Here is a 19,196-nt window from a genome sequence, read left to right as displayed (position 1 = left end):
TCGAGCGGCAACCTCCCGTGATCTCTCTGAAGCCAATACGGAAGTAATATAAACTGCAATAACTCAACTGGCCACTAGGGCTCCAGAAGGGAGCAGAATCTCATTAAGCCTCATGTTAAAATTCTCATGTTTAAAGCCTGGTACAATTTGTGGTTTTGGTCTATATGGCTAATTTTACCCTTTATGACAACTGCGAGGGGGGTGAATTTTTTTATAACTCATGAGTTTACGTTATTTACAGCCTTATAGTTCTGCCTAATTGAGGGCATGTTTATGAGTGACATGTGGAATGCCATTTATCCGTCTATAGTCATTGCGTTAAATATTTATATTTTTCTCACAAAATCCCATAAATTAGCTTCAGAAGGCCTTTATTTGCCCCTTAAGCTGTGTGGAGTACTTTCATAATAGATGGATATAATAGATATAGTAGATAAGGTGTGGGGATTGGTAAGGTAATAGATTAAGGTTGGGTGCAGTGTAGTTGGTGTTTTGAAAACAAACATTATTGTAGGTTTTCTCAGTAGTTTAATGTTTTATAAAATATCTGAAATACAAAGTTTGTCCACTTTTTGTTCACTTTAGACATTTTACTGACTATTTAACTTTGCAATTGCATGTCAACTAACTTTCATGATTGTTAGATTGGGTTTTTGAATAAGTTGACATGTAGTTGCAAAGTTACTTATAGTCAGTAGAATGTCTGTTGGGGAGCATCAAAACAAAGAGTTGCACTTCAATGCATTTAGGGGTGTGGTCCTGGTCAAGACAATCTCCTGAACTCCAAACTGAATGTCAGAATGGGAAAGAAAGGTGGTGTAAGCAATTTTGAGTGTGGCATGGTTGTTGGTGCCAGATGGACTGTTCTGAGTATTTTACAATCTGCTCAGTTACTGGGATTTTCACACACAACCATTTCTAGGGTTTACAAAGAATGGTGTGAAAAGGGAAAAACATCCAGTATGGGGCAGTCCTGTGGGCGAAAATGCCTTGTTGATGCTAGAGGTCATAGGAGAATGGGCCGACTGATTCGAAGAAGCTGACAGAAGAGCAACTTTGACTGAAATAACCACTCGTTACAACCGAGGTATGCAGCAAAGCATTTGTGAAGCCACAACACACACAACCATGAGGTGAATGGGCTACAACAGCAGAAGACCCCACCGGGTACCACTCATCTTCACTACAAATAGGAAAAAAGAGAATACAATTTGCACGTGCACACCAAAATTGGACAGTTGAAGACTGGAAACCTGTTGCCTGGTCTGATGAGTCTGGATTTCTGTTGAGACATTCAGAAGGTAGAGCCAGAATTTGGCATAAACAGAATGAGAGCATGGATCCATCATGCCATGCACTGTGCATTCTGGTGGTGGTCGTGTAATGGTGTGGGGAATGTTTTCTTGGCACACTTTAGGCCCCTTAGTGCCAAATAGGTATTATTTAAATGCCACTGCCTACCTGAACATTGTTTCTGACCATGTCCATCCCTTTATGCCCAACATGTACCCATCCTCTGATGGCTACTTCCAGCAGGATAATGCACCATGTCACAAAGCTTAAATTATTTCATTTTGGTCTCTTGAACATGACAATGAGTTCACTGTACTAAAATGGCCCCCAAAGTCACCAGATCTCAACCCAATAGATCATCTTTGGGATGTGGTGGAATGGGAGCTTCGTGCCCTGGATGTGCATCCGACAAATCTCCATCGCCTGCAAGATGCTGTCCTATCAATATGGGCCAACATTTCTAAAGCACCTTGTTGAATCAATGCCACATAGATTTAAGGCAGTTCTGAAGGCGAAAGGGGCATACAAAGTATTGGTATGGTGTTCCTAATAATCCTTTAGATAGGACTGTTTTAGATAGGACTGAAGTGTATAGGACTATTGAAATAAAGTGTTAATTTTTATTTTAGAACATTTTTTAAAATGGAGCACTTGGCTTTAGATATCCCTATCCCCATTTCTTACTGTTTATTCTCTAATTTGGCATGAATAATATGCACATTCTCCAGTCACTTAACGGCAATAAAACATACCCAGTCCACATCATAACTGTGTCAACAGCAGTGCAAGCCCAGCATCTCTCAAAGGATAAATTACACAGCACTAGTCTAAATGAACAGCATCTTTCCATAGTCTTACAAACCATCCATTTATTTTTATTAACCATTAAACAGAAATTCATTCCCTCTGGCTCGCTCTACTCTGCCCCAACGCCATGACCGTTGCTTTAGCGCTGAAGAATCAAGTGTTTAATGTCTTACACGCTTCATGGGTTTTTAATTCTTTTAAACAGATTCAGGACAGGCTGAATACTTGGCTCAGGTATGCTGAGGTTTGTAGTAATCAACATTTCCATTGATTGACTGTCCAATCCCTGAAGTAATCTGTTTTAAATACACGTTCATTTCAATGCACTGTAATTGCACTGGCGTGGCTCCATTTCGGACTCTCTTAAAGTAGCCGAATACATGCATTAATACTTGTGTTTTTTACTGTTCTGATTGGTGTACTACATGAAACATTTATTATTGGCATTTTTCATATTTTGTTTAGCAATGAACATGTATACTTAATGAAATAAGTCTGATTATATTAGCAATTTAAGTGTAAATGTATTATTGTTTAATTAGTAAACTATATACTGTAAGTGTGTAAATATTGATACACAAGTACAATATACAAAATTAATAATACATTACATTAAAAATTATGTACATGTAACATTGATATATACAGCACTAAACCTTTTTAAATAAATTCAACAAGGGAGCATTAAATGGATCAAAGGGGACAGTAACAATTCTTTTTCAAGTTGAACTTTTTATTTATCAAATAATCTTGAAAAAAAAAAAAAAGTAAATACAAAATGTTTCTTGAGCAGAAAACCAGCATATTATTATGATTTCTGAAGGATCATGTGACACTGAAATATGGTACTGAAAATTCAGTGTTGCCATCACAGGAATAAATTATTTATTTAGATTTGTAATATTCTACAATCTCACTATTTCTTATGAAAGTATTTTTGATCAAATAAATAGCCACCCTGAGCGTAATAGACTTATTTCAGATATATTAAAAAGTCAATCCCACATTTTTGAAACTTCATATTATTAGCTAAATTTGCCTATGTCAATAACTTTCCAGATACATTTTTGTTGACTTGTTAAGTTGTGCACAGATTGAAGATCCCGAAGGACAAATCCTTGCTCCCCATGAGGAAAACAGCTTATAAATCAAGTTCCCTTTCAGTCGGTCACGTTCGTCGTACGTCGGAACTGACCGACGAATTCAGATCCCAATTCGTAGGTCAGTTCCGATGTACGTCTCCGTTCCCTCCTTCAGGGAACGACGTTTTTTGAAAGTGTAAAGTTTTCTGTGACGGGTAGGTTTATTGTAAGGGGATAGAATATACACTTTGTACAGTATAAAAATCATTCTATCTATATTTTTGTCACTTTTATATCTGTGTCCATACACAGATACTGCATCATTCCGAGATTCACTCTCTGTTTTTTTAGTCTCCTGCTCCTGTGTTAACTTTTCACATTTGTCTGTAATGCTAAAAAGTTTCAGGGCAAAATGTATTTTAACACAATGTGCTCGACTCAACTTTTGTCTGCCTTTTCTGTCGTAGCCGTCAAACTCATTTTGAGCAGCACTTAAGCAGGAAAACACATCTCTCATCAAATGATGGACGGTGTGCTGAAGAGAACAGTGTAACAGAGGAATATGTTTCTCATTTCAGACAGTTACTGTTTTGACACAGCCCACCGGTCACTGTTGTCTTCTGTTGAATGATGTATTTATAATAAAAACATTGGGGAAACTCAGACCAGTCCTTTCATCATAATTGTCTTCATATGTTTTTGTATATCTAAAGTGCACCCTTGAAATGTGTTTTGTTGTCCCTCAGGGTCTCTTTTTTTGCACTTTTCTTTGTTGCAAAATATCACTGACTGAAATGAAAGCAATTTTATGTGCCACTTTTTCACAGTAAAGACTAGCGGCAAAAGAAACAACTTGCAGGGACAATTACTCTCTTCAAAATTCTCATACATGTCACCAGTGATGCCAGTAACGCGTTACATAGTAACGCGTTACTCTAATCTGACTACTTTTTTCCAGTAACGAGTAATCTAACGCGTTACTATTTCCAAACCAGTAATCAGATTAAAGTTACTTATCCAAGTCACTGTGAGTTACTATTTTAGTCATTTTCCTTTGTAAAAACCGACAGCTTATCAAAGTTCTCAGCCCGAGGGCTGGAGCCGTGTTTTTTATTTATTTATTTTATTTTTTACATTGTTGCAGCCATTAAAATAGTTCAGTTTTGTTTTTAATGTCAAAGTAGTTATTTTTCGTTTCGTTTTTTATTATCCTAATTTTGTTTGTTAAATTAAAGTTTATATAGGCAAGACAATTCAAGAGTTGGTTTGAGAGACTAGGCTATTAAACATGCGGTTAACTCACTGGGTCGTCACATAAAAAAATTAAAACTTTAATTTAACAAACAAAAATTGCTCCAAACATTTTTCTAAATGAACTTAAAAAATAAACGAAACGAAATATAACTACTTTGACATTAAAAACAAAGTAGGCTAGTTATTATACCACCACAAAGGCATTTCTGACGAGCTGAGGCAGCTGATAGATTAGCCTACTGCTCACAACATGCTCGCAACGGTGCTCAAAAAACCCGAAACGGGCTACACAATCTAAACAAACAAAAAAAAAAAGTACAGGCAGGTTGTCTTATAGCCTACCTTACACTTCAGCAAAATTAATATAAATCCGATCTTCAATTCCCGCGGTATATGCTCATTTAACGGAGTTCACATCAAAGCAAAAGATTCCAGCATTTTATTCAGCAGCTCATTTTAAATTCAATGATCGCAATATGAGAGAGAGAGCGACCTAAGCACTGGTAAGATCATTAGTCTCATTATTTTATATTAAAGATGATTGTGTTTTGTGTGACTTATTTTAAAGTTTCATTTACGGCCATATGCGTTGGCTTGCTTTACTCATCTGCAGCGGTGTTGCAGTTGCACCGTCATATCTATCTGACTACAACATAACACGCTCTCACACATTTATTTTTTAATTATTTGCCAGGAGTAAAATTTACACATGTGGTTTAAACAACCAGATATATTTACATTTGTCCGGTTTAGTTTGAAATGCTTTCATGCACCTTCTGAATTGGTTTGTTTGAGTGATCGGAATTAAATACGTCTGGAAAGACTCTCGGAAGGCATTTAGGCCCACTCCTGGTCATTTCGCAATCAGATAGATACTTGGTCAGAGAAAACGAATGAAGGAACCAGTTGTAAAAAGGCCATAACTCTAGCAGCTGTGCTGAAGATACGGACTCTTTAACCCTGCGCGAGCCATATCTTGACAGTGGCGCAAGCTATCATGGTCTCATGTTGTTTCCACCAGCACATCTCATTGTTCATTTTAATTATTAAAATAAATATAAAACGAAGGAGAAGCCTAAAAAAGGGGGCGTAAAAAAGTCGGGACCGTCAGTCTCGGGCATAAATACAATAAAATGTGTTGCCAAAAACGGTTGTCATTTCTATTTTGAGGCGGCAGCGGTGTTGTCGGCAACTGCTGAATGTAACTAATAAAGTAACTTGTAATCTAACTTAGTTACTTTTAAAATCAAGTAATCTGTAAAGTAACTAAGTTACTTTTTAAAGGAGTAATCAGTAATCAGTAATCAGATTACTTTTTCAAAGTAACTGTGGCAACACTGCATGTCACTTTGTTCTCATAACTGCACAATGTTGTTGGTATGTTTATTTAAAAGTTTTACAGTTTCTGCTTCTGTAAAAAAACTGCTCTGGTTTTCAGTGCACTCTTTTTGAGACATCACTGTCACCATTTGGATACAAACATTGAAGCATCTTTGGAAAGATCTGAACAATATGCTCTTTTGCATATGTTTTTCAATTTCTCAATCAAATCAGAAGTTTTTACTTCTCCAATGATTGATCTCATGTAAGTGACAGGTTGTCCTCCCACGAGAGAAGAGATATTGCTGCAAGATATTTTGATTAAATATTATGTGAGACATTTATTTTATTTTTAGGTAAAGTAATTAATATTTTATAAAACCGTAATTTCATGTTGACTTTAATGGGATATTTGAAAATGAAAATGATGTTGTCTTTTACTTGCCCTCATGTTGTTTCACATATGACATGCTTTCTTCTGTTGAACACAAAATAAGATACTTAGAGGAATGCTGATAAGACCATAGCCATTGACTTCCATAGCAGGAAAAAAATTATAATTATGGAAGTCAATAGCTATCGTCAACTTTATGGTTACCAATATTTTTTCAAAATATCTTTGGTGTTCAGCAGAAGAAAGAAACTCATAAATGAGGATGAGTAAATTATATCAGAATTTTCATTTTTTGAGTGAACTATCCCTTTAAAATGCAGCCATTATAGCTTTAGATTTCAGTGGGTTGAATTTTCTTAACATATCTTCTCTGTTCTGTATGTAGTTGTATTTATGATAATTGTAATTTTGGAAAGGAGCACTCAGATGTCCTCTTCGACAGGGTATGATGTTCCTGGAGGAGAGGCGGCTGGTGCACAGGGACCTCGCGGCTCGTAACGTCCTGGTGAAATCTCCAAACCACATCAAGATCACTGATTTTGGACTGGCTCGACTGCTTGATGCTAATGAAAAGGAGTATAATTCAGATGGAGGCAAGGTCAGTGTTTAGAACCTGAGACACACTGGTTCTGACCAACTTTAGCAGTTGTGAACAGTTCAAGTGAGCTCATTTTTAAGTGATTTTGTCATTTTGGGTTGGACAAAAAATAAAATAAAAAATTCAATGAGAATGGTAGTTGCTTGATTGTATTGATTGTTGCTAATTTCTAATCACATTGCAGCACTGTTTCTGTTCAAATTGGACTGGTCTTTTTTATTAGAAGTTCACAAATGTATGTTTTTAATGAAACATGATTGCATTATACTGTATATTTCCAGATTATTATGTCCTGATTAGAATTCTCTCTTATGCAGATGCCCATCAAGTGGATGGCCTTAGAGTGCATACATTACCGGAAGTTCACACACCAGAGTGATGTGTGGAGTTATGGTGCGTAAAACTGTTTTTTTTTTTTTTTTTTTCAGCAAAGATGCATCAAATAGAAAGTGACAGTAAATACATGTTTAATGTTATATTATAAATAAATGCTGTTCTTTTGAACTTTCTATTCATCAAAGAATCCTGAATCCCTTTCATCACTGGAATAAATGCATTATTAAAATATATTTAAACTGAACATTATTATAATATTTTCATAATATTTTACTGTTTTTGATGAAATGAATTCAGCTTTGGTAAGCTTAAGAGACCAACTTTTGAACAGAAGCACAAATATGACAAATGACACGTTTATAATATAATATACATAGTTTAAATTATGTATAAACACTCTTAAAGGGGGGGTGAAACACTCAGTTTCAGTCAGTGTCATGTCAATCTTGAGTACCTATAGAGTAGCATTGCATCCTGCATATCTCCGAAAAGTCTTTATTTTTTTAATAATTATATAAGAAAGATGCGCTGTTCCGAGTCTTTCCGAAAAAAGCCGAGCAGGGGTCGTGTGAGCGGAGCTAAATAATGACGTGTGCTCGCTGCTGCTATGTTGAGTCGAGTGCGTCGTAAAGCTGTGTCAACAGCGGGAAAAAAACTTTATTCAAAATAAAAATATGGCTTTTAATCAGATACAGCCATACATCTATGATCCGGAATCAGACCCAGAGGCTGCAGTTGAACAGGAGCAGCAGCAAAAACGACTAGAGCAGGACGTCTCTATGTGGTACAAGTTATACACTAACTATATAATATGCTTAGCGGCTTGTGTTATTTACATATTTATACTTGAATTATATCGTCGTATTTTTGTCTTTGAAGGTGTACATGTGGGAAGTGCAGTTGTGCACGTGTGTTTGTGTGTTTACGCGAGGTTTGTGTAGACAGTAAGCGGACTAAAAAAAACACAGACATTTGAAGCAGTCTCACTCACCCTTCTAACGTTGGGACTGCTCCATCCTTCAGCATTAGGCGATTGGGAAAATCCGGCGTCGAGCTGGGCCTTGTTTATGAAACAGTCGGCACCGAAATGCAGCGAACAGATATAAACATTCGCGCAACTCAGTTGCTGATCCGGAAAAGCAAATTCCATCCACTGTTGCCTTAACGCGGGGTTTTTGGCGAATCTGTGCAGGACTGTCTTGGTCTGGCAACCAAAAACGCACTTTTTTGGTGACATTGTTATGTGCACATCACCTGTCCAGCATCCTACAAGCCAGCGCTTTGATGGGCGTAGGCTGTTACTTTCGCTCTCTCCCTCTCTCTCTCTCACGCGCTTCCGGTAGAATTGTCCGTAAGGCCCATACAAGGAAATTCCGCCCCCGTTAACGTCAAAGGGGACGCATGATCTCAAAAAACTTGCCGAAACTTATGACTAACCGGAAGTAGTATTTTTGACAAAGAAATACTCCCATCAAACGTCCACCTTAACTTTTGAAACTTTGTCTATGTTTAGTATGGGATTCCATGTCTTTAACAGTGTAAAAAGATCATTATGCATGAAACAGCATTTCACCCCCCCTTTAACATAATGTATCCTATAATATTTACTGTAGGCTACATTATTATATATACTATTCCATGTTTATTGTGTTTTATATATATATATATATATATATATATATATATATATATATATATATATATATATATATATATATATATATATATATATATATATATATATATATATATATATATATATATATATATTAGTGAACATATACTATATGATATGGCCCAACAAACTATTTTATTAATGGATAAATGCGAATGTAAAAATAAACAATACAATAAGGCAAGGCAAGGCAAGTTTATTTGTATAGCACATTTCATACCCAATGGCAATTCAAAGTGCTTTACATAGAAATTAATTAAAACAGTGGTAACAAATGCATGAGAAAAAGGAGTACCATATGGACGAATAATAAATTAAATACAAGCATAGTTAAAACAGTTGTAAAGATAATAATAGTAATAAAAAAAAATAAATAAAAAAAAATAAATAAAATAAAATGGTCAGATCCACAATAATGGTCTGATATAAAAATAGACATTCTTCAGTTTACAGCCTACATACATGTACCATCTTAATTAGAGCACCTCTCATTCATTTCTTTCTCAAACACGTTCATAACATCCATTTTTATCACTATTCCCTGATTTTTACTCAGGAACCTTCTTGTTAAACCCATACTCACTCATCATACCCTCCACAGATTTACACATACTCAAACCTTATTGTCAAACTTACTATTTCCATCAAACCCAGTTTTCACTCAACATATTTAATAAGATAAAATAAAAAGAATACATTTATTTAAAAGTAACGAAACGCACAATGCTTTTGCTACATGTGGCACAGTGTAACTCTTATAGAGAATGTGATGTGTTGACTTCATGCGTCATTCATTCAGGGGTGACTATCTGGGAGCTGATGACGTTTGGAGGAAAGCCCTACGATGGGATTCCCACACGTGAGATTCCAGACATCCTGGAGAAGGGCGAGCGTTTGCCCCAGCCGCCCATCTGCACCATAGACGTCTACATGGTGATGGTGAAATGTGAGTGTTAAATGGAACCGTGAATGTGATCAGTAGCTCAAATCTTGGAAAGGCACTAGTTCAGTGATGGTTCATATGTCTTGAAATGATTACCGCATTCGGTTTTTCAATGATACTGTAAGGTACTACAAAGAACTTTAATTTTCATGAAACAGTATTAAGAGGATTTTATTTAGCACTCGCATGGTTTTTAGGCCAGACGCTCGCCATGTTTGGCCAGACAGTCGTGTGGACGGTGGAAATAAGCAGCTGGGTGAGCGGTGGGGTTTCTCAGCCGGCTCAATCAAACAAACACAAAGAGATGAAATGAGACACGGACTGAACCCATTAATTCTAATTACATTTTGACTGTAAGCTGTTGTTTGTGATTCTGCTCGCTGTGACATCTGTAACCCCACGGACAATGAAATGCGAAATATTGATGGAGATGAAACGTGGTGTGATTGCGTGAGTAATTGCTGCTCATTTGGATAATGTGTTTGAGTGTGAGAACTGAAGGGAAATTAATTGGGAGGAAATAAGGAGCAGGCTGCTGCAAGGTGAGGGCATGTTACTTCCTGACAGAGACATAATAGAACTGTAAGAAGGTCAGTAATATGGGGCAATTTCTAACTTAATGTGAAAAAAAGGATCTATCTGTCTATCTATCTATCTATCTGTCTGTCTGTCTGTCTGTCTGTCTGTCTGTCTGTCTGTCTGACTCTCTGTTTGTCTGTCATCTATCTATCATCCATCTGTCTGTCTGTCTGTCTGTCTGACTCTCTGTCTGTCATCTATCTATCATCCATCTGTCTGTCTGTCTTTCTGTCTGTCTGTCTGACTCTCTGTTTGTCTGTCATCTATCTATCATCCATCCATCTATCTGTCTGTCTGTCTGTCTGTTTGTCATCTATCTATCTATCTATCTATCTATCTATCTATCTATCTATCTATCTATCTATCTATCTATCTATCTATCTATCTATCTATCTATCTATCTATCTATCTATCTATCTATCTATCTATCTATCTATCGCCTGTCTGTCTGTCTGTCTGTCATCCATCCATCCATCCATCCATCCATCCATCCATCCATCCATCCATCCATTTATTTAAAATAAAGCTTCATTTGAGTAATGTGCATTGTCCAAAAACACAGTGCAAATGTAGTTACTACTGATTTTTTTTTCTGTCTTTACCTCCAGGCTGGATGATTGATGCTGATAGTCGGCCTCGGTTTAAAGAACTCGCTGCAGAGTTCAGCCGCATGGCACGAGACCCTCAGAGATACCTCGTCATACAGGTAAGAATACGGCTATTTTTGTACTACATCTCACCTTGGAAATCAATACTTTTGTCCTATACACCACCCATTAAACTCAAGGTGATCGCAGAGAGTGATGTTGTCTTTTCTCCTCTAAGGGGGACGATCGCATGAAGCTGCCCAGCCCCAATCACAGTAAGTTCTTCCAGAGTCTTCTAGACGAGGAGGAGCTGGATGACCTGATGGACGCTGAGGAGTACTTGGTTCCTCACACCTTCAATATCTCTACCTCTTCTTACACATCAAGACCACCGATGGATACCAGCAGGGTAAGAACAGCTCTTTGCTCTTTTTTTCCCCAGTTCTTTTCATGAACTGCTAAAATGCGTACCTTGAACACATAGTAAGTCACTATGGATAAAAGCATCAGCCAAATGGATACATGTTAATGTTTCAAAGGTGAAGTCAAATATATTCCTTTTATTTCACTTTCTTTGATTCCATTTAAATGTAATGTGTGAAATAATGATAGTGTTTTTGACCCCCCCCCCACACACACACACACACCCCTCCCCCTCTCAGGAATACATTATAAATAGAAAACAGTTATTATAAATTGTAAGGATCTATTGCATCTCCGCTCTGTTTGCTGACCAGGATGAAGTTCAAAGAAATTTAGAAAGTACTAACTAGTGTGTCCAATGAATGGCAGAGAAACAAAAATCAAAGATCTTTTTTAAACATGATACCCATCCATCCATAAGCATTTTTATTAATCTCATTGGAAGTTGTTTAGCTGAACATCTTTGCTTATGGGAACACAGTTGTTCAGATTGAAATCATGAAGTGGAACTGTAAAGGAATGATTATTGAATCACTGCTTTCATTTCGCTCATTGACTCTCATGCTAACCAGCCAAACATTGACCCCTAATTTTGGATGTAATTAATATTTTTGCAATTCTGTTTGTCCCTGAAATGACATGCTTTGCCTTTAATGGAACTTCCCATCATCCCATTGATTTTTTTTTTCTCTCCAGCATTCCTATAGTCCTGGCTGGATCAAAACCACTTGCATTTGGATGGCATGAGAGGGACAAAAACACATTTCCACATGCACTTAGACAGCCTAACCTCTCTTATTTTCTTTTAGTATTTTCTTTTCTAGCAGTGACACCCCTTATAATTTTCAAAAGCCTTATTTTATTTGTTACTGAGCAGTATTGGTATTAAACACCTAAATGATTGCATAAGGCATGGAGGCAGGATAATTATCTGTCTTTATTTTTGTAACCTCATATAGACGCAACTGAGGTGTCGTGATAAAGTTTTAAGCCCAGAGGACGGGATGGGAGCTTGTTCCCATGAATCTTCTGGTTCAGCGAGTGCCGTCTTCATCACTGTAAGCACACAAGGCGCGGGTCTCGATGTCCTTGAGGAACAGCACTGTAATGGGAGCTTGAAGAAACAGCCCATGTCTGGCTCAGGAGACGACTGTGACAGCCAGCGCTACAGTGCAGACCCAACTGTCTTTTTTGGAGAGAGGGGTACAAAGACCACTGATGAAGATGGTTACATGAGCCCTATGAACAAATCAGCCTCAGGTAAAACTATTTGATGTCTTTTTGAGGAGTTGCATTCAAAATCCACTTGGCTCAAAAATATGAGGGGGCATGTGCATGACGCTTCTGGGTATACATGAATTAGTTTGGTGTAAATCACCTCTGAAAGTCTTTTATTACACATTCTCTGGTCGATAATATCGCAGTCGTTCCATTTCAACCTAAGATAGTTTAAAATAAAAGGGTGTCTGGAGTAAAACATTAATCCAGTGTGGTGGGATGAGTAGGATGATAAATCAATACATTCTGAGTTCCTCCATTACAAATTTTGGCAGCAGTTAATGGTCTCATCCTTCACCTCAGAAGCATCCAACTAAAGTGCGCCAATGGATTGTGGGTGGTTAGCTACAAGTAGGCTACTCCCTTTTTTAAATTTCTTTTATGCTAGAATCAATAGTTAAACTACAGCCAGGAGGCTATATGTTACTAATACAAAAAAACTAAAACAAAAAAACAAACACACATTTTAGCTGAATCTATTTAACTCTTTACCCGCAATTATCAGAAATTTTTGTAATTTGTGAGACAATGCTTCTCCGCCATTTAACTGAATTTTCCGTCTTTCTGTGTTTTGAGTGAGCAGCTGTGTTTAGGGGCGATTGCACCTTTTCTGAAAGACTACTGAAACTCCTGATCAAAATGCATGCGAAGAAGATGCAGAAACAAGTGATCATATGCAATCAGAGTAAACCCTAATGCTTATTAATAATAAAAATAAAAAAAAGTTTTGCTAAAAACAGACATGTTAAGTAATCTGAAATGTTTCATTGTTTTACATTTTATGAAATTGTTAGATACTTGATTGATATATATTTGAATAGACCACTATTCTAAGTAGTGATTATTTTAAGTAAAAGTATATTAAATTATACAAATAAAAAAATAAGGTCTGCTTAAATAAACATTGAACGTCTGTTACTGATTACCTAATTTTATTATTATTATTATTATTATTATTATTATTATTATTATTATTATTATTATTATTATTATTATTATTATTATTATTATTAGTTTAGCTAATTTATTAAAAACTGCGTAACTGTATGTTACTGAATGAAATGTTGACCTAGGATGAACTGTTGTTTTGTGCAAGCATTAGGGATGTTGATGGAGTCTAATATACTCTATGTTTTGATGTTTGTTCTGAATATGATCCAGATGTAGTCTTTGACAGAAACTTAATTTCCTCTGCTTTTTAAATAAAACTTACACACATTCAATTGTTGATAAAAAAGAAAGAAAGCACGAAGCTAGAATAAGGCTGTACTGCATGTTCAGATATTCATACCATAAAATATTTTGGGGGCCAGGATATTTTTGTGAAAATTATGATGGCAATGGCTTGTCAACTTTAAAAACAAACAAACAAACAGACAGACAGACAAATAAATAAATAAATAAATAAATAAATAAATAAATAAATAAATAAATAAATAAATAAATAAATAAATAAATAAATAAATAAATAAATAAATAAACAAACAAACAAACAAACAAACAAACTACTGGCAGGGAAAGAGTTAAGAAGACATTACAGTAATTGTGGGTCTTTTGTGTTCACCAAGGCTGGATTTATTTGCAAAGACACAGTAAAAAAAACGTAATGTTTTGAAAATTATTATAATTTAAAATGTATGTTTACTATTTTAATATATTTTAAAATATAATTTATTCCTGTGATGCAAAGATGAATTTTCAGCATTATTAGTTCAGTCTTCAGTGTCACATGATCCTTCAGAAATCATGCTGATTTGCTGCTCAAGAAACATTTATTATTATTAATGTTAAAAACCCTTAATATTGCATCTAATTTTTTACAATAAACACATCTAACAAAGCAAAAAAAAAAAAAAAAAAAATGCTTTAGTTTTATTGAAATGCATTGTCTGAAGAAGTCATTTCTGTAATGTCACTCTAGAGACTGCAGATTTGAAATGTACAATACAATGTGACAAAAATTTCAATGAAGAACATTAATGAATAGCTTGTTGCCATGCTACACTGCTGTTGGAGTACATCAGCTTTTTACTGGTAAAGCTAAAAAAACCTACTAACATGCTGAAAATTGTAGCTAAGTAGGTGGTGTCGTGTCACTACTTTTGGTGACCATATTTACATCATTTTAAATTAAGTGTTATGTTCTTTTTAACCCTTTATTCTGCTCACATGCTTCACAACTGTATAAATATTCCTGTGTACATGTGATCAGCATTTTCAAGATATCTAAAACTGATGTTCTCTTTTAGAAATGCTAAAAAAGCTCACTCATTTGCTATGCTGCATATTTATTATGTGAACAGTAATTTAATCAGCTCATTAATTCTCACTCATTTTCTCAACAATAACACACAAGAAGGCAGTGAATTGTAAAATGTGGGGGATGAGACTCGTACAAATGTAGGCCACAATGTTCCAGTGTTAGTCAAATGTTTTGAGTGTCCTCTTTTCCCCAAAAGTGTCTCTTCAATAATTCTGTATCTAATATAACTTAAAAAATGTTGTGTCTGTACAAGCACTATTACATACAGTATATGAAGATTGTTTCCACCACAGAATAAAAAAAAAAAGCTAATTGCGACAATTTATTTCACAATTCTGAATCATTTTTTTCTGAATTACTTGATGTAAACTCAAAATTTCTGAGTTATAAATTCAGAATTGCGTGATATAAAGTCAGAATTGGGATATATTAGTGAGATTTGTGAGCCCACGGGTGTATACTATTGTACATCTAGTGTTTAATAGCTATTTGTGGTGAATGGCAACAATTCTTTTACATGGTATAGCTTTTATCCTGCGTTTTACATGGTATCTTTTGTATCTACAGACCATCTTAGTCCTGTCGAGGAGAATCCTTTTGTAAACCAACGGAAGAATGGAAATATTAATGCACTGGACAACCCGGGTTACCACAGCACTCCTGATAGGAAACCCATGGGTGAGGATGAATACATCAACGAACCTCTTTACCTCAACGCATACAACAACACTAGTGGGATGAACCAGGAGATTATGAGAAAGAATGGAGCTTCTATGCCACTACAGATGACTACAGCAGCCAACGCCGCAAGCAGCCACGTCATCCTCTCCACACAAACTGGGAAAGCCCACCACCACGGCCAGGGAACACATGTTCATTTCGCCGTTCCACCTGTTCAGCCCCCCCAAACGGCATCAATGAGCCAAAACGGCCAGCACTCCCAGTCGCCACACGGTGTCGAATCCAATTCCTCCAGCATGTCTGGCAAGCCTTCTTTATTAACCCAAATCTCCATCGTCAGCCAACAGATCCAACCTTGTCTGGCAAGTCAGTCCGGCTCTTCTACACACCCGGCTCAAGTGGCGAAATCAGCCGTCACAAGCAAAAGTATATCCGGCCTTCCCGGCCACCTTGTCTACCCAGGTAACATGCTTCAAACGGGTCATACTGGGACTGTAATGGTCGACAGGAAATCGAAGAAGAATTTCGATAATCCTGACTACTGGCAGCATAGCCTACCACCCAAAGGGACCCAACAAAACCCTCAAGATCCAACACAAGTGTGCAAAAGCAAACATCTCTATAGGCACAGCATCCGAAGTCGCATCGCCGTGGCTGACAACCCCGAGTATCTTTCCGAGTTAAACAAGAGACCAGTTCTGCCACCTCCACCGTACCGGCACAGGAATACGGTAGTGTAACATCACCGTTATAGAGAGCCAGATTCTTCTACCAGCACCATATGTTAAATTGGAATTACGGAGGTACAGGAACAAGTACAGTACAATTCCCACCTTCAGTGTTTCTGCCAGAGGAATTCAGGAAGGAGACTTATTGGAACCGACCGACCAAAGTGCCTCTAAACTATTCCAAAAGTTATTCCATATTTTCTATTCAAACAAATCAGAATGTAACCAGACGGATATCCCTTGAAGGGATAGTTCACCAAGAATAAAACTGTCACCATTTACCCTCATGCTGCTCCAAACACAAATACTTTTGTTCATCATCGAAAACACCCGAGAGATTTCTGTCCCTCCAATGAAAGTCCATTACAATATATATATATATATATATTTTTTTTTTTTGCATTTATGTTTCAGACCATAAATTGTTTTTTCAGAATATTAATCAAAAACGTTTTCCCCCTCAAAGTCAAAATTACATTCATACTAAGTAAAAATTGTATATGTTATGTACATATAAATATATATAGACTTGCATTAAGTAACATTTGTACAACTTAATTTTACCATAAAACGCTTAATCACTTAAGATAAAACTAAAACATTGTGTTCAATGTTTCATTTAGTTAACTTGATATAAATAAATCAACTCTGAAATACCGTAATGTTTATTGTAAAGTCTTTTTTAAAATATACATCATCTTTTCTGTTATGTGCACCATAAAAAATACAAAATTAATCAAATAAAACCCACAATAATGTCTGCAGTCAGAAAATGTGTTCTCCACATGCAACAAAAATACTAATTGAACAAAAGTTTATTTTAAGTTTTTTTTTTTTTTTTTCAATGGGAAGTTATTTGATCTTTAGCTAAAACTAAAAACTCTCAGGTTTCATAAAAAAATACATCCTCATTTGTGTTTCGAAGATGAATGAAAGTCTTATGGGTTTGGAATGACGAGAGAGTGTAAATGACGACAGAATTTTAATTTTGCGCTGTCCTGTCCCTTTGATTTTCATCTCTGATTCTCCTATAGTTAGGAAGTTCACAGTTACATTGTAGAAACTGGTGTCCAACTTGACAAAATGGACTACCCGAGGAAAAACACTTACTCTAGGGTTTTTTTTACGAAGGAAATGAACAGTATATTTCTGATGTCGTAAGTTTAAACCAGTCTTTTTGACCATCCCGTATTGTTGCTGTTGATGCCGTAAGCTATTTTGTCATCTGTTCTGGACTGACGGACACGTATCTAGGAGCGTCTACAAGAGAATTGGGGTAAATCTTTTATGTGAACGAGACAACATTGTGGATTGTAAAATGATGCATTCTTTTACCGTAGTGGATTTATTAATGGACTTAACTGGATGGATACTGTTTATTTTCAGTGATGTTCTTCATGTTTTTTAAAGATCTTATCTATTTCCCCCAATTTTGTACTCGTACATAGGAACTAACAAATATGATACAGGCAGAGGAAGAGCACATGGGGCAGCCATACCGCGTTTTGTGCTAATGGGAAATAAGTGCCTTCCTCAGTGGCACACAAGCATCTATGGACATGCCCAAGAAGTGATTCAGTCTTCAATTGCTGTACATATATGAAACCAATTTGTATATTCATTACTGAGCCATCCATGTGCAAATAGACTCTTGAAAATATGTTGTTGTATTTAATTCATCAATTAATGAATTTAATGGCAAGATTGAAATATTCTGGAAGGCAATATTATGGCTAATGGAGGGCACGATACAAACGCAAATAAACTACTGATCTCCAATGGAGAATTTTTTCAATGTACTGTGACAGAAAATACTTTTGTCTGAAATGTATCCTGCTCTCAGTGAGAGTGTGATTGTATTGTGGCCAGGGAGAAACTGTTCATATGTTTTATAAACTGTGATGGACATTTATCATTACTTATGTCAGAGTGTCAGAGCAAGTTGTGACTGTACAAATTTGGTCCTAAACGTACCATGCTGATTTTAAGAGACTTTTAATTGCTTTCAACTGAACAGCCCTGGGAGATGTAGCTAGATTTGTTTGTCTTTTCTCTGTTTTTTATTTTATTTTTTATTTTTATTTTTTTGACTTGTATTTTTATTTGTTTGGAGGCTATTCCAAAAGATGCATCTCATCCATATTGTAATTCTATTTGATGGAATGACATAATAAAGGTCTTGTTTGAAAATTTGAACACGTTCATAAGTTTCCAGAGACTGACATCAGGGTCTTTAGTTGTTGTCTGGTTTAAGCACCACATTGTTCATCACACTATTCCGGTGTAATCGATGTCTGAACTTGTGCTTACAAACAAGCACTGTGATGACGTCAGATATCAGATTGGAAATAGCCAACTGCCAGTTCTTTAGTTTAAATTTATATATAGTAAGTTACTGGGATGGAAAAGGTCAGATTAAATTTATTTTTATTTTTTTTATTATTTTTTAAGTGAGATATCCAGGCTGCTCTTTTCCACATGAAATATGCAGGATAGAAGTTACCATAGTAAAGATTTGACTATGTTTTTGTAATATTTTTTGTAAATTTTAAATTACTAAACTTTTTATATTTTTTAAACTTTTACCAGATATGGGCTGGTGGAATTTATTTCATTTATTTATTTGCCACTGTTGCGCAATTTATATATATATATATATATATATATAAATATATATATATATATATATATATATATATATATATATATATATATATATATATATATATATATATATATATTTATTATTATTATTATTATTATTATTATTATTATTATTATTATTATTATTATTTATGGTATTCAAACCGGAAAAAAAAAAAAAAACGTGACACCACCCACGATACAAATTTTTATACTTTTAGTTCATACTGAACGTGCCCCAGCCCAAATCTCTAATAATATTAATAATAATATTTATTAAAACTTTTGTAGTCCAAGTTTCATGTCACGTGA

General features: G+C 35.6%; 1 protein-coding gene across 2 annotated transcripts in view; it reads left to right on the top strand.

Moving 5' to 3' along the window:
- erbb4a (erb-b2 receptor tyrosine kinase 4a) overlaps positions 1 to 18,381 on the top strand; it is a 239,765-nt gene extending 221,384 nt beyond the window's left edge. For both annotated transcript variants that reach the window (XM_067442181.1, XM_067442182.1), the window contains exons 21-27: positions 6,593 to 6,748; positions 7,066 to 7,141; positions 9,559 to 9,705; positions 10,890 to 10,987; positions 11,107 to 11,277; positions 12,251 to 12,551; positions 15,400 to 18,381. In XM_067442181.1, the coding sequence (XP_067298282.1) occupies positions 6,593 to 6,748; positions 7,066 to 7,141; positions 9,559 to 9,705; positions 10,890 to 10,987; positions 11,107 to 11,277; positions 12,251 to 12,551; positions 15,400 to 16,253 (1,803 nt within the window). In that variant the 3' untranslated portion in view covers positions 16,254 to 18,381. The remainder of the gene's footprint in view (positions 1 to 6,592; positions 6,749 to 7,065; positions 7,142 to 9,558; positions 9,706 to 10,889; positions 10,988 to 11,106; positions 11,278 to 12,250; positions 12,552 to 15,399) is intronic.
- Positions 18,382 to 19,196: the final 815 nt, after the last annotated feature.

Source organism: Pseudorasbora parva, chromosome 4, assembly GCF_024679245.1.
Source record: "Pseudorasbora parva isolate DD20220531a chromosome 4, ASM2467924v1, whole genome shotgun sequence".
Lineage (NCBI taxonomy): Eukaryota > Metazoa > Chordata > Actinopteri > Cypriniformes > Gobionidae > Pseudorasbora > Pseudorasbora parva.
Note: the sequence above shows the minus strand (reverse complement) of the source record. Positions and strands in the feature narration are given on the sequence as shown.